This window comes from Pelophylax lessonae, assembly GCF_965119305.1.
Source record: "Pelophylax lessonae genome assembly, chromosome: 8".
Classification (NCBI taxonomy): domain Eukaryota; kingdom Metazoa; phylum Chordata; class Amphibia; order Anura; family Ranidae; genus Pelophylax; species Pelophylax lessonae.
Genome location: NC_138775.1, coordinates 262,495,892 through 262,510,690, shown reverse-complemented (window position 1 = coordinate 262,510,690; position 14,799 = coordinate 262,495,892). Strand labels below are relative to the sequence as shown.

Genomic DNA, 14,799 nt, shown 5'->3' with positions numbered 1-14,799 from the left:
CCCACCATCACCCTCACTGATCCCTCTCCACCATCGCCCCTTCACCACCGCCATTGATCCCACCCCCCTCCCAACCATCACCCCCCCTCCCCACCATCGCCCTCACTGATCCCTCTCCACCATCGCACCTTCACCACCTCCATTGATTCCCACCCCCCCCCCTCCACCCCGCCATTGATCACACCCCCCTCCCCACCACCACGGCCACTGATCCCACCCCCCCTCCCCACCATTGCCGCCACTGATCCCACCCCCCTCCCCACCATTGCCGCCACTGATCCCAGCCCCCTCCCCACCATCATCGGGGGGGGGGGCCTTAATGATTTCTTGCACCGGGGCCCTGAGAAATCTAGTTACGCCTCTGCCTTCATGGTTTCCTGCACCAGGGCCCTGAAGGTTCTAGTTACGCCTATGAATAATGTCATGGGTTACATTGCAAACAGTATCATCATCACAAGGCAGAATACAATAGTTGTTGTGAGCAGTCCCATGCATTATACGTAGCTTCCCCATGCATCATGGGTGAAATACAAAATTCACAAGACCAGTGCAAGTAAAAACGTTAACACAGTAAACACTACAGTGCTCCGGATACAGGCATGATGGGAAGTTAACAGAAACAAGTAGTGGGCTTCCTGGTATGGAAGACAGTAAAGAGGAAGGGGAGACAGGAGCAGGGAAAGGGGAACAATAACATTCAACAACAAAACCTCAGTGGGGTACATGTGAGTCAGTGATCTAGCAATACTCGCTCAGCACTCTGAGAGCAACAAGGGAATCATAAAACAGTAATACATGTGTGTGCATCAGGTATCACACAGTATCAAGAACTCCACTAGTATCTGAAAGCCAGAGGACCTCATCTATGGTAGGGTGTGTTCAAACAAATTTATCAATTTCAAGCGCATAATACATCCAACCAGACCAGATGTCTCTAAACTGTTCCTCTCTATTGCTCTATAGGGCATCAGATCTGTTTCAGAATCTGGGAATAGGACCCTTTGCAGCATTCAAAAGAAAATGTGTCACACTCCACTTATATACATTTAAGGCACCACGGATGACATTTATAGCATGTCTCTTGGATTTTAGTGCTTATATATGAATTATATGATTATATATGAGATCGTTTTATTATATTCTGTATTTGAGGTGATGATAAAGTAATTTCTAATTTTGATTCCCATTCTCTTAGGGAATGTGATTTAAGCCCCCTTAAGATGTACATTTGGGACAGGAGATAGTTGTAGTCACCCCCATTGTTTCATCTAGATTCAAACTCAGTGAGAGAATCAGGTGCTGGAAGTTTTGGGTGTAATTTATATAGGAAATCATGGATTTGTCTATGACGCCAAGCGTCCATGTGGAACCCACTATAATTGGGTCTTAATTGTTCTAGGGGCAATAGACTTCCTGCTGGAGCTAATGTTGAGCAACTGATAATTCAGCTACCTCCCTAGCATTTGAAAAAGGAGATGTCTTTGCTAGGTGGAAACCCGAGGAATCCTCCCAAGGGAGCCAACGGGGAGGTCAGGGGGGCTAGCTCACCATTCCTATTTATCTGGTCCCAGGTTTTCAGAGTGGCTAAAATAAAGGGAGAGGTCCCATCTGAGAGGCCTCTGACCATAGCTAGGATTCAAGGTGCGCCTGTAGGATTACGGTTGGTGATGGTTTTTTCAAGGGTGATCCACAGTACATCTGAAGCGTTATGGTGCCAGTTTAGGATGCAGACTAATGCCATGAATTCATAGTATAAATTAATTTCTGGAAGACCTAGGCCACTATTCTCCTTGCTTTGCTGCAGAATGGATAAGACAAACTACAGTGTTGATCCTGCCAGATAAAGGTTGTGAACAGTTTATGAATGTGTCGAAAGAAGGTTGGAGGCAGGGAAATGGGTACTGTATAGAAGAGGTACAGAATTCTCTGGAAATTTTTAAGCATATTAATATGGCCTAGCCAGGTAAGGGTGAGCATATACCAAGACTTTAAGTCTCTGTCTATAGTCAGTAGTAATTGCGAATATTGAATATCCTGGGAGATTTGAGCGCCCAGATAGGGCTAAGTGAATGACTGCAGGGAAAATTTAAAATTTGCCTTAAGTTGTGACATCAGTTTCGGTGAAATAGTGTCTGGGAGTATTTCTGATTTGCAAAAATGAATCCGATAATTAGACAATTGTCCATATCTTTGCATCTCAGATATCAGAATCGGTAAAAGGGTGATAGGCTATGTTACATAGAAAAGGATATCATCAGCATATGCCGAAAGTTTATGCTCTTTTAAGTCCACACAGACACCTTGCAAATCTGGCACAAAATCTTCCAGAACCAAGACACATAATAATGGGGACAGTGGATATCCCTGTCTGGTGCCATTACGGATCGGAAAGGATTGGGAAAGGACTCCAAGACCTTCACTCTGGCTTTTGGTTGTTGATAAAGTGCTGAAATCCAGCCCCTATTTTTTCCCCTAGCTCCAATTTGTGCAGGGTCTCCTCCATAAGTTAATCCACCCTGTCAAAAGCCTTTTCAGCATCTGTAGATAAAATAAGACAAGGGGATTGGAAGGGGCCATGTTTAATCCAATGGAGAATATTGAGTGCTCTAATGGTGTTATCGTGGGCCTCTTTTCACATTATAAATCCTTTTCTGATCAGGGTGGATTACTGAAGGGAGGTGATCCTACAATCTAGTTGCCAACAGTTTAGAGAAAACGTTTGTATCTGTATTTAAGAGAGATAGAGGATGGTAGTTTTGGCATACTGTTGAGTCTTTCTCTGGCTTTACAGTGACCACTATGTGGGCTAAAAAAGCCTCTTGAGGATGGGGGCTGTGCACAGAAATTGTATTAAAATAGTTATATAATGTCCCCAGTAAAAGATGAGACAATTTCTTATAAAATGTATTCCTAAAGCTGTTGAAGCCTGTACATTTTACTTTAGGAAGGTCGGAAGCTAGCGATGCCAATTCCAGGGGGGTGAATGGGCGGTCTAATGCTTGAGTTAGCTCCCTAGGTTGATTAGGGTAGACCACCAATTGTAGTAGTTTTGTATGTGTCCCGTCTGTACTGTTCAGCCTGAGGGGAAAGGGCAGGGTGAAGTTTATACAGAGATTGAATTTCAGCATTAACATACCTTTGTATTTGACAGACACTACAGCTAGCACTGTACTACAGAGAAGGACTAATGTTCTTTATCTGCCACTCCCCTTGGCCATTTACAGATCTTTTAGCGTGTTTCCCTTTGTCAGGCAGTTTTTATTCAAGTGATTTCTTGATTCAACAGGTCTGGCAGTAATAAGGCCTGGGTGTGGCAAGTGAAATTTAACTCAGCTTTCCAAAAAAATGTGGTTAATCACAGTTCATTCATGATTTAGCAAGGGGGGCAATTATTTTTCACAGGACTGTATGTCTGTTTTGGGATAGATGGTGGGAATCAAAAGATGTACAGTTGTTAGGGGAACAAAAGTAGAGTGAATATCTTCCATTCGGGATAACTGTTCAATGACAGCTTAGAGGTATCCAAAAGGGGATTTATCCAACTTTGAATAGATTTCCTGTCACCTCCTATTGTCACCTCCTATTGTGTCTAAAGTACAGGAAGTGAATAAAAATCTCTTGCATGGAGCACAGATGGAAAAAAAAGCTGACAACTCCCTGTTAGCCTCCAGATCATCACTCACATTGATTGACCAATATGGAGGTGGAAATGGCAATAGAGGTAGAAAGGCACAGCCCAAAGTACCAGTGACATAGATGAGGTTGGCATTTGCTTAATCAAGTGTCCTGGGTTTTGTGGCTCCCAGGACACCCTGGGTGACATCTGTAGATTTGGGCAGGCTGTTCTGGTTCCTCCTTGTTGTTAACATTTGTCACTAATAGTTTTTTTTTTTTTTTTACCATGTTACAATTATAAGGGCTGTACTGAAAGTAATGCAAAGTGTCCATAACATGTTTATTAGTTTACATAGGTCTTTCAAATTTCACATGTTAGCACAGTAACTCTTCTCCTTTTTCATTGCAGCAAATAATGGATTTCAGGCCAAAGCAACGTGTCATAATTGAGTTCTTGATGAAGGAGTGCAGGCTGTCTAACAACCACAGAAGCCTACAGAATGTTTATGTAGATGACACATTGACAAGAGCAATGTGCACAGATGGATGAAGTTTAAAGAAGGGGAAACCAGCATTAAGATGAAACCATTCAGTCGGACACCCCTCCTTCATCAAGAACGCAACAATGGCACCTTGCTTGGAATCCATTATTTACCGGTAGTGAAAAAGAAGAAGAGTTACTATAGAGTTGCTCTACCAACATGTGGAATTCGAACAGCCCACTTTTGCATTACTTTCGGTACAGCCCTCTTATTTCATTTAGTGTAACAACAAAAAGGCCCTTTAAAGTCAGCTGTTCCCCCTGGTGAGAGGTTCCCTTTAAAATTCAAATTTAAAAGAGTACTTTTCCTGTGCATGAACATAATCCGCAGAGGACGTACAAAGAATAAACAGAGCAGACAGCATTACTGGTGGGTGACGAATCTTCTGTAAAGACTCGGTGACCTTTAATCAAACTCTATTTGTCTTTTGTTGCTTCTCTTGATTTGCTTTGTTCCGACAGGCCATTGTAGTCACGACTTGTACACAATCAGCATAAGCTTCATGTTCCAGTTAGCTTGCCAGCCAAATGAAATGGGAAATGTCTTTCACAGAGGATAGGCGGGTTTTGTTCCACCTACAGTTGATCAAACACCATAATCACTGAGGACTCGGAGATGCGTCTGTCACACACGAGGAGCCTCGGAAAGCCTGCAAAATCTTCGATGGATTATCTTGAATCCTGTTGAGATCCTCTGTGCTGCTGCACTTGGTTGGAGCCAGCCATTGTTTATTCCTTCCTAGAAAACCTTCAGTATTTAAAATACGGCTCCAGCCAAAACATTCAGATTATTTTGGATAGAGCGGGAAGGGTTAAAATCTTTGTCAGGTTTTTTTTTGCCATCTGTGTCCATCTTGGTAGATTTCCACTACCATTCTGTTGTTGCTGCTGAAAAGTAGTCGTACTTCCAATAGCACCTACTAGCATCCATCAAAAAAAATCACAGGACATAGTGGCAGAGCTTTACAAAAGGGCTTCATAAATTTGGTAGGTATGAAGTCACCCAACAGTGTCTAGTGTTTCAGGCGTTGTCTGCAAGGGAAAGAGGTCAGCCACACATTATTCAAAGGAGATGGAGCTTTACAGCCACATGACCACATAGAAAAACATGAAATATAAAGTATTTATGTTGTGATTTATGCTTAAAGTGGAAGTGAACCCTCCTATTTTTTTCAGCCAAGGAAGCTGCCATATTGGCCTCCATTAAATCTTTGACTGCCATGATGTACATGTGGTCATTTATGACACAACTTATTGGACGGTTTGACAGTTTGGTGAAGAGCACAACCAGTGTGACAGTAAGGCCAGTCATACATGGAGCGATTTTCTTTCCTACAATCACAAGTCCTGACGAGCAATTGTCTTCTCCCAGCAAGGGGCAGGGTGTGGGCTGTGGAAGCCAACCCCACCAGGAGAAGACAGTGATTATCACTAGCAGCTATATCACCAGTTAGCAATAATCGCAATCAAATCCGACAGGCTGGTTGAACCCAAGTTGATAGATTGGTTGGTACATTCAGCCTGCCATTTTATTGTTCAAATCTTGTCCGGTTCCTGCTGAACCGGCCAAAATTCGAACTGTGTATGGCCAACCTTACATTCCCGCCACGTGCCGGGAATGTAACTGTTTTTCTGAAACTGTTAAATCATTGGGTTTTCTCCTGCTTTAAATGTGTCCAAGGCAATAGTGGGACAGTGGCGAAGCAATATTTAAAAGGTGGGGTATTGGAAAACATTTTACTTTAAGGATCTCTTCTTGTATCCAGGTTTCCTCTAGCCAGAAAGGTAAACCCTGATGAAAGGGGCAGTTGTATACAAATTTAACAATAAAATGTTTCTGGACTGTTAAAATCTGGTACTCCTTTCGCTTTAACTTTTAGAGCAGCTATTGCATTATTTGTATTGCTTTCAAACAGAGGTATCAAAAATCATGCGCAATATGTATGCACCCTACCTGTACCCAAAAGCATTGATTTGATATTATCTGCCACTAGTAAAGTGTTATACTGTGTTAGCCATGGAAGTAAAAATGAAGGAAATACCTTTCCTATGACTAATAATATAATTTGAAGAGCAAGCTTTCAGAAAAATGTAGTTTCCTTCTTCAGAGGAGACATTGGATGTTCTAGCAGATGGCTGAGCCCACAATGATGAAACCATGGCTTTAGAAGAAAACTGTTTTTGAAAGTTTGCACCTTTTAAAATTTTTGAGCCACACAAAAGATATCCCCTATGTTTGTAATTTCTTATTCACCATGACAGCTGTAATTTGCAGAGAGTAGATTACATGGGATCCAAATCTAAATCTAAACACTGCATTCCAAATAGTGCAGACATGTATGGCCAACCCATTTCAGAAGCAAACCACAAACGTCTGTGTTCATTGACCTTTATGCATGATCCAAGTAAACTGGTTAGGGGGCCCATGAAGTGAAAAAGCCCACGGCCTCTGGTACAATATATCTACCGCTAATTGTCTTGTCATACAGTACAATACTGTGAAAAATGGATAACCATGCATGTTTTTTTAATTTTTTAACTAATACGATAGTCTTTTTATCACCATGTTGGCAGCTTGGAAGACCAGACGTGGTGCTGTACCTGGACTGTTCTGCTGAAACTATGACAACGCGACTTGTTGGCAGGAATAAGGTTGCCCATCGGAGTGACATCAGCACGGAAACCATTCAGAGGAGGCTTCGGATGTTCTACCAGGTGGCTGAGCCCATATTGGCTTACTATGAATCAAAGTCTCTTCTATGTAAGGTAATAAGACTGCTATTTATATTATTGTTTTATGCTTTAACCCAAAGTCAGCAATTATAAAACAGTTTTTGTTTAGTATGTCAACACTGAGATGCTGGGAGCTGAATTTTAATTCGTTTTCTTAGATTACTGCACACATTTTTGCCTTAGTAAAGTGAAACTGCTAATCTAGAAAGATGAGTATCTGATTTGTAGTTATTAGACACGACCAATCCTTTACAATGGCAATTTACTTGATCTGCCCCTGTGATTGGATTTGCTGGGTTCTAATTCACTGATCCCTATATCAGTTCTCCGGGAGAAGGTAGGAACTTACCTGCCACCTACAGAGGAGGTAGTAGGTGGTGCCTAGTTCTCCAATCTATCAATGTACATTCCTTTGGAGAGGAAAGGCTAGCTTTTTTAGGTCACCCTTCTTGAAGTACCTACCTGATGCTGAAGGGCATATGGGTGGATCCCTATCAGTTCTCTGGGAGAAGGTAGGAACGTACCTGCCACCTACAGAGGAGGTAGTAGGTGGTGCCTAGTCCTCTAATCTATTAATGTACATTCCTTTGGAGAGGAAAGGCTAGCTTTTTTAGGTCACCCTTCTTGAAGTACCTACCTGATGCTGAAGGGCATATGGGCGGATCCCTATCAGTTCTCTTGGAGAAGGTAGGAACTTACCTGCCACCTACAGAGGATGTAGTAGTTGGTGCCTAGTCCTCCAATCTATCAATGTACATTCCTTTGGAGAGGAAAGGCTAGCTTTTTTAGGTCACCCTTCTTGAAGCACCTACCTGATGCTGAAGGGCATATGGGCGGATATCAGCAGACAGTGAACATGCACACTTGTGACCCCCCAGTCTTGGACATTCTAGTTTCTGTGCTGGATTTATTTATTTTATTATTTTTGTTTAAAAATAGCAAACAACCAAACCTAAAGTATGGAAAATCTTCATAAATGTCCAATATTAGTAGAATGTCAAACTTTTCTGACCTATGGCAGATATGGATAAATTATTATTATTCAGGATTTCTATAGCGCCAGCAGTTTAAATAACCTATATAAAGGTATGCCAGGCAAGGCGTGATTGGCAGAGTTGTGTAAATCTCAGTACTGGATGAACAGAAATTCAAAACACTTGGCAGCTGAAACAGTTCCCATATACACCGATCAGCCATAACATTAGGATCACTTACAGTTAAAGTGAATTTCACTACTTATCTCATTACAAAGGCATCTGAAAGTCGGTGAGATACAGTATTTCCCAAAAGTAAGTACACCCCTCACATTTTTGTGAATAGTTTATTATATCTTTTCATGTGACAACACTGAGAAATGACACTTTTCTTCAATGTAAAGTAGTGAGTGTACAGCTTGTATAACAGTGTAAATTTGCTGTCCCTTCAAAATAACTCAACACAGCCATGGTCTAAACCACTGGCAACAAAAGAGAGTATACCCCTAAGTGAGCATGTCCAAATTGGCCATTTTTCTTCCCCGTTGTCATGTGACTTGTTAGTGTTAGAAGGTCTCAGGTGTGAATGGGGAGCAGGTGTGTTAAATTTGGTGTTATCGCTCTCACTCTCTCATACTGGTCAGTTGAAGTTTAACATTGCACCTCATGGCAAAGAACTCTTTGAGGATCTGAAAAAAAAGAATTGTTGCTCTACATAAAGATGGCCTAGGCTATAAGAAGATTGCCAAGACCCTGAAACTGAACTGCAGCTTGGTGGCCAAGGCCATACAGCGGTTTAACAGGACAGGTTTCACTCAGAACAGGCCTCTCCTCTCGACCAAAAGAGTTGAGTGCACGTGCTCACCGTCATATCTAGAGGTTGTCTTTGGGAAATATATGTAGGAGTGCTGCCAGCATTGCTGCAGAGGTTGAATGGGTAGGGGGGTCAGCCTGTCACTGCTCAGACCATACGCTAAGCACTGCATCAAATCGGTCTGCATGGCTGTGGTCTCAGAAGGAAGCCTCTTCTAAAGATGATGCACAAGAAAGTCCAAAAAACAGTTTGCTGAAGAAAAGCAGACTAAGGACGTCGATTACTGGAACCATATCCTGTGGTCTGATGAGACCAGGATAAACTTTTTTGGTTCAGATTGTGTCTGTGTATGATGGCAACCAGGTGAGGAGTACAAAGACAAGTGTGTCTTGTCAACAGTCAAGCATTGTGGTGGGAGTGTCATGGTCTGGGGCTGCATGAGTGCTGCTGCCACTGGGGAGCTACAGTTCATTGAGGTAACCATGGTGGCCAACTACTGTGACATACTGAAGCAGAGCATGATCCCCTCCCTTCAGGGACTGAGCCACAGGGCAGTATTCCTACATGATAACAACCCCAAACACACCTCCAAGACGCCCCCTGCTTTGCTAAAGAAGCTAAGGGTAAAGGTGATGGACTGGCTAAGCATGTCTTCAGACCTAAACCCTATTGAGCATCTGTGGGGCATGCTCAAACGAAAGGTGGAGGAGCGCAAGGTCTCTAATATCCACCAGCTCTGTGATGTCGTCATGGAGGAGTGGAAGAGAACCCCAGTGGCAACCTGTGAAGCTCTAGTGAACTCCATGCCCAAGAGGGTTAGGGCAGTGCTGGAAAATAATGGTGGCCACACAAAATATTGACACTTTGGGCCAAAATATTGACACTTTGGGCCAAATTTGGGGTGTACTCATTTTTGTTGCCAGCGGTTTAGACCTTAATGGGTGTGTGTTGAGTTATTTTGAGGGGAAAGCAAATTTACACTGTTATCCAAGCTGTATACTCACTAGTTTACATTGTAGCAAAGTGCAATTTCTTCAGTGTTGTCACATGAAAAGATATAATAAAATATTTACAAAAATGTAAGGGGTGTACTCACTTTTGTGAGATACTGTATATTAGGCAGCAAAAAAAACATGTTGTCCATGAAGTTTATTTGTTGAAAGCTGAAACAGTGGGCATCGCAGTTTGTTGTGTATGGGGCTGCGTAGCTGCAGGCGAGTGCGGGTGACTTTGCTAACCTATGTGAAGCCAAAAATGCCTACAGTGAGCACAAGAGCATCAGAATTGGACGGAGCAATGGAAGAAGGTGGCCTGGTCTAATGAATCAAGTTTTCTCTTACATCACGTGGATGGCAGGATGAGTGTGCCTCACTTACATGGGGAAGAGATTGCACCAGGATTTATTATGGGAAGGAGCAGAGGCAGTGGCAGTGTGATGCTTTAGGCAATGTTCTGCTGGGAAACCTTGGGTCCTGTTGTTCATGTGAATGACACATACCACTAACCTAAACCTTGTTACTGACAAAGTACACCCCTTCACGGTAAAGGTATTCCCTGATGGCAGTGGCCTCTTTCAGCAGGATAACACTGCCACAATGCAAAAATGGTTCACGAATGATTCGAGGGACACAACAATGAGTTTGAGGTGTTGATTTGGCCTCCAAACTCTCTAGATCTCAGTCCAATTGAGCATCTGTGGGATGTGCTGGAAAAACAAGTCCAATCCACGGAGGTCCCACCTCGCAACTTACAGGACTTAAACAACCTTCTACTGAGGACTTGGTGCCCAAGACCACAGCATACCTTCAGAGGTCTAGTGGAGTCCATGCCTCAACGGGTCAGGGCTGTTTTGGTGGCAAAAGGGGGACCTACTCAATATTAGGTGGGTTATCATAATGTTATGGTTGATTGGTGTATGGAATGTATCTGTTTGTCTGGAGTGCAGCTTTAAATATTAGTCTTGAGTGCTTTTTAGCAGATATTTATTTGTGTTATAATGTATGTTTACTGGTTTGTTGAAGTGAACCTGTGCTTTGTCTATGTAGGGCAAAAGAGAAGGTTCTCTTGAACACCAGCCCCACAAACTGCACATACTTACCTTTTCCCTGGGCTTATTTGTTACATTTTTAGGAGACTCCAATGGTGCGGTTTCTCTGTAGTAGTTTGAGGTACTACAAACAAATTATTCAGGCGCTATATAGTGGACCATAGAAAACAAAAAATAAATAAAACTAAAAATAAGCTGATATGTGAAAGAACAGCGATGGATAAATAAGAAAACAACAACAAAAATATCCACACGCAGCTGAGAGGAACATATGTCGCACCAAAGTAGGTGGCAATACACAAAAGAACAACACAGAAAACCTCAAAATGTAGCGCTAGTGATGTGAGTCTATGCAGCCAAAATTAAACAAATTATCTTGCTGACTGGTACTAGTAGTCCCACAGAATTCGATGAATCCACAGATAGATGATATGAAAAGTTTATTAAACATTTGTAAAACGAAGACAATAAAAACAGACTGATTGTGGTGTATATAAATGATAAGATCCATCATATCAATAAAACAGCACAAAAACCTACACAATACCATACAGGAACCAGTACTGAGAAGGAGACAGGATATGGTTTGCCCGGGTATGAACACCCTATCTCCAAGATGGTAACTCGGCCAATTCCAAGGTGTGCCGATGTGAGGGCGGCCACAGAGTACTGACTGCATGCCAGGACAGATACACCTGTTGGTGTGTGGCGGCGAACCTGCTGTGTCCTCTCGGACTGGAAGCGAGTACTTTGGCTGGATGTGTGCCGGATAACTTTGTTTTATACTAATTTTATTTTTATTAGATTTTTTATTCAAATTTCTAGTCAACCAACAGCTTATGTATAATAATTGTTTATTATATAGGTTTTTAATTGGGTGAGAGGGGAGTAATTTGCCTTTAACAAACACCTAACTCCCATAGCACTTGCCTATATAAACCCATAGCACTTGCCTATATAAGCCCCTATTGGCTGTCCAAGTGACCTGACCCGAAGAAGGGCCACGCCCCGAAATGCATAGTCATGACAACAGCCCCATGACAGACTGCTGGATATCGGATCCATCATCCACATGTGTATACGGCATCGCGATTGGTATCCTTGGTAGCCCCTGACAGCCTCTGACACCAACTCCCTGCGCCTTTTGGCCTGCCTGGCAGCACACATCTGGCCGAAGCAGCGGGTTCACCACCACACACCAACAGGTGTTTCTGTCCTGGCGTGCAGTCAGTGCTCCATGGCCGCCCTCACATCAGCATTTCGCCACTCAGGAAAACCTTACAGCAGTGCTACACACAGAAGCATATCCCTTGGAATTGGCTAAGTTACCATCTTGGCGATAGGGTATCTTACCCGGGCAGACCATTATCTGTCTCCTTCTCAGTACTGGTTCCTGTATGTTATTGTGCAGGTTCTTGTGCTGTTTTATTGATATGATGGATCTTATTATCATTTATATACACCACCATCAGTCTGAATTTTAATGTCTTCGTTTTATGACTGTTTAATAAACTTTGCATATCTTCATCATCTATCTGTCGATTAATCTAATTCTGTGGAACTACTAGTACCAGTCAGCAAGATCATTTGTTTAATTTTTGCTGCATAGACTCACATCCCTCAGAGCTACATTTTTTTTTTACTTTTTATTGAAAAATAGAGATGTATAGGTTCAAAACATAGCATTTGGGCATTCCCCAGCTAATACATAAAACATAGAACTACTAATAACACCTAATATAGAACCCCCCAAAAAGAAAGGAGGGGAAAGAAACAACACACCTTCCATACACCTTCCATTCTCTTATAAAATCACTTCAAGGGATGATGAATTATAAGGAGATTCCTGTTCCCTCTCAACCATCAGGATAATGTATCGGAAGAATATTAACTTGTGTTTAGAATCCTACCTGAACAAATGTAATGTGAGTCCCTGCAGAGGAAAACATGTCATTCATATCATAAACTAAACCTTATCAGGGGGGAATGAATTCAGTCTGTGGACTCCTGATCATCGGTTGTACACTCCGAATCTGTCCACAAGTGCCAGACCTTCTCAAATTTCCTACGGCAACCCTGGGACTAATAAGTAGCTTTGTATAGGGCTACAACCTTATTGATAAAATGCTTCCAGAGGGGCTGGTTAGGGGCTGTGTCTGATTTCCACTTGAGCAGTATCGCCTTCCTGGCATAAAATAAGAGACCCAAGAGAGAACGCATCGCCCTACTAACGGCCAGAGAGTCAACTAACCCCAGGAGGCAAACACCAACGTGTACAGGGACAGTGTATAGTAGTTAGGGTAGATATAACCTGGGTCACTTTCCGCCAGTAGCTACTAATCTGAGGGCACTCCCAAAAGATATGGGCAAATCCAGCAGGGTCACTAGAGCATCTCCAACAGCAAGAAGAGGAATTGGGGTATGTGCAATGTAGTCGTTGTGGTGTAAAATAAATTCTGTGCACTATTTTGAATTGGATCAGCTGGTCTTTAGTCGATATTAGTGCTTGAAATGGGCTGTCCCAGAGATCTTCCCAGTCCAAGTCTTGGTCCTCCGAACGCCAGTTAGCAGGGCATCTAGTCCCACATGAACGGAGGGGAGTAGTGATTGCAGATCACAGAAAGTGTTTTTTTGAGAGCATCATCCCTGGGGAGATCCTCCAAATCGCCCTGCTCCAATCTAAACAAGGAGGATCCAAATTGTGCATCATAGGCGTGTCGGAGTTGCAGGAATTGGAAAAAGAAAGCATTAGGCTCCCAGCATTACATTTTGAGATTTTCTCTGTTGTTCTGGAGTAGTTTGTGTCTCTGCCCCCTTGCATAATCATTAGAAAGGTGGTATTCTTTCAACACTCTCCAGGTAAAATATTTTTTCACATCATGGATTCAATAAGGGTGGGCGACACCATTTTCTGCTTTACATGGGAATTCCGCTGGGATGCATTGTGCCGTTGGAGTTCACAAAAGATATAGGAACACAGCAGATCATATCACTTACCACCCACCACACAAAGCTGAAATATCTTTTTTTTGCTGAAGCTGACCTTTAATTATAAGCATATGATGGTCAACATTAATTTTTGTCCAGCTATCTATACCTATTTGCAGAACACTGACCTTATGCTGAACTTCAAAATATTTCAAAATATTGTCTGTAATAAAGACTGCTCATTTCTGCTCCCTCTCCTTGTGCAGGGTGGCTGGTCTTGTCTCTGCCCCCTCCTGTAGTTTTCTGTAGGCAGCCTGTTGTGGGTGGAGCCTGTTGACTCAGGCTATGTACAGACTAGTCATGATGCCACTGTGGATTTTATAAGGTAATATCTGAGCTTGCCAAAGCTTTTGGTGCACACAAATTGGTTTATATCCTCTGTGGGTGTTGAGAAATATATTAAAATAAGTTTTTGTGGTCAGTGTTCGGCTTTAAAAATGTGATATTTTTGTACACTGAGGGAACGTCCGCTTTCATTAGTCTCAACTGTGTCAATACTACAAAGAGAGCCTCAGGTGAGCCATACAATGGACTGGCAAAATAGCAACTGTGTAATTAGAGTTTGTCATTTGCGAACCCATAAAACCCTCTGTTACTTGGAGAGCTGAGTGAATCTGCTGCCAAGATAAATTGAAGCCAGAGGCAATTGTGTTCTGCGTTAACAAATTCTTAATCCTTCCGGCCTATCTATCTGCCAGGTGTTGTCTGGCATTTGGCCAATCAAACAAATGTGTTTTTAGGTTGCACACCTGCAGGTTAGAGATGTGGGGTGTTGACTCTGGGAAAGTGCTTATTTTGGGGCCCTGTTTTTAGGTCTGCTTTTGACAGAAATAATATTAGGAATAGACGCTGAACACAACCAATTCAATAAGGTAGAATAAAGTCTGTTCCTGATCTGGTTGCTACGTTTCGGAGGTCAAATGATGAACTCTTAGGGCCCTTCTGTTTGTATGGGGTGTATTTTAAAAAAAAAGTCTTAACGCTGAAACTATTTTTTCAGTGAGGCTGACTTACAATGTAAGGGTTAAATGCTTGTTTTTGGGTACCAGCTTCTCTTACCTTATCCCTCGCTCAGGCAGCTGTTTCT

At 42.4% G+C, this 14,799-nt stretch overlaps 1 protein-coding gene across 1 annotated transcript in view; it reads left to right on the top strand.

The window, feature by feature from the left end:
• Window positions 1-14,799, top strand: part of AK5 (adenylate kinase 5) — a 374,733-nt gene that overhangs the window by 348,600 nt on the left and 11,334 nt on the right. Inside the window, exon 13 of the mRNA XM_082266224.1 lies at window positions 6,731-6,922. Within this exon, the coding sequence (XP_082122350.1) occupies window positions 6,731-6,922 (192 nt within the window). The remainder of the gene's footprint in view (window positions 1-6,730; window positions 6,923-14,799) is intronic.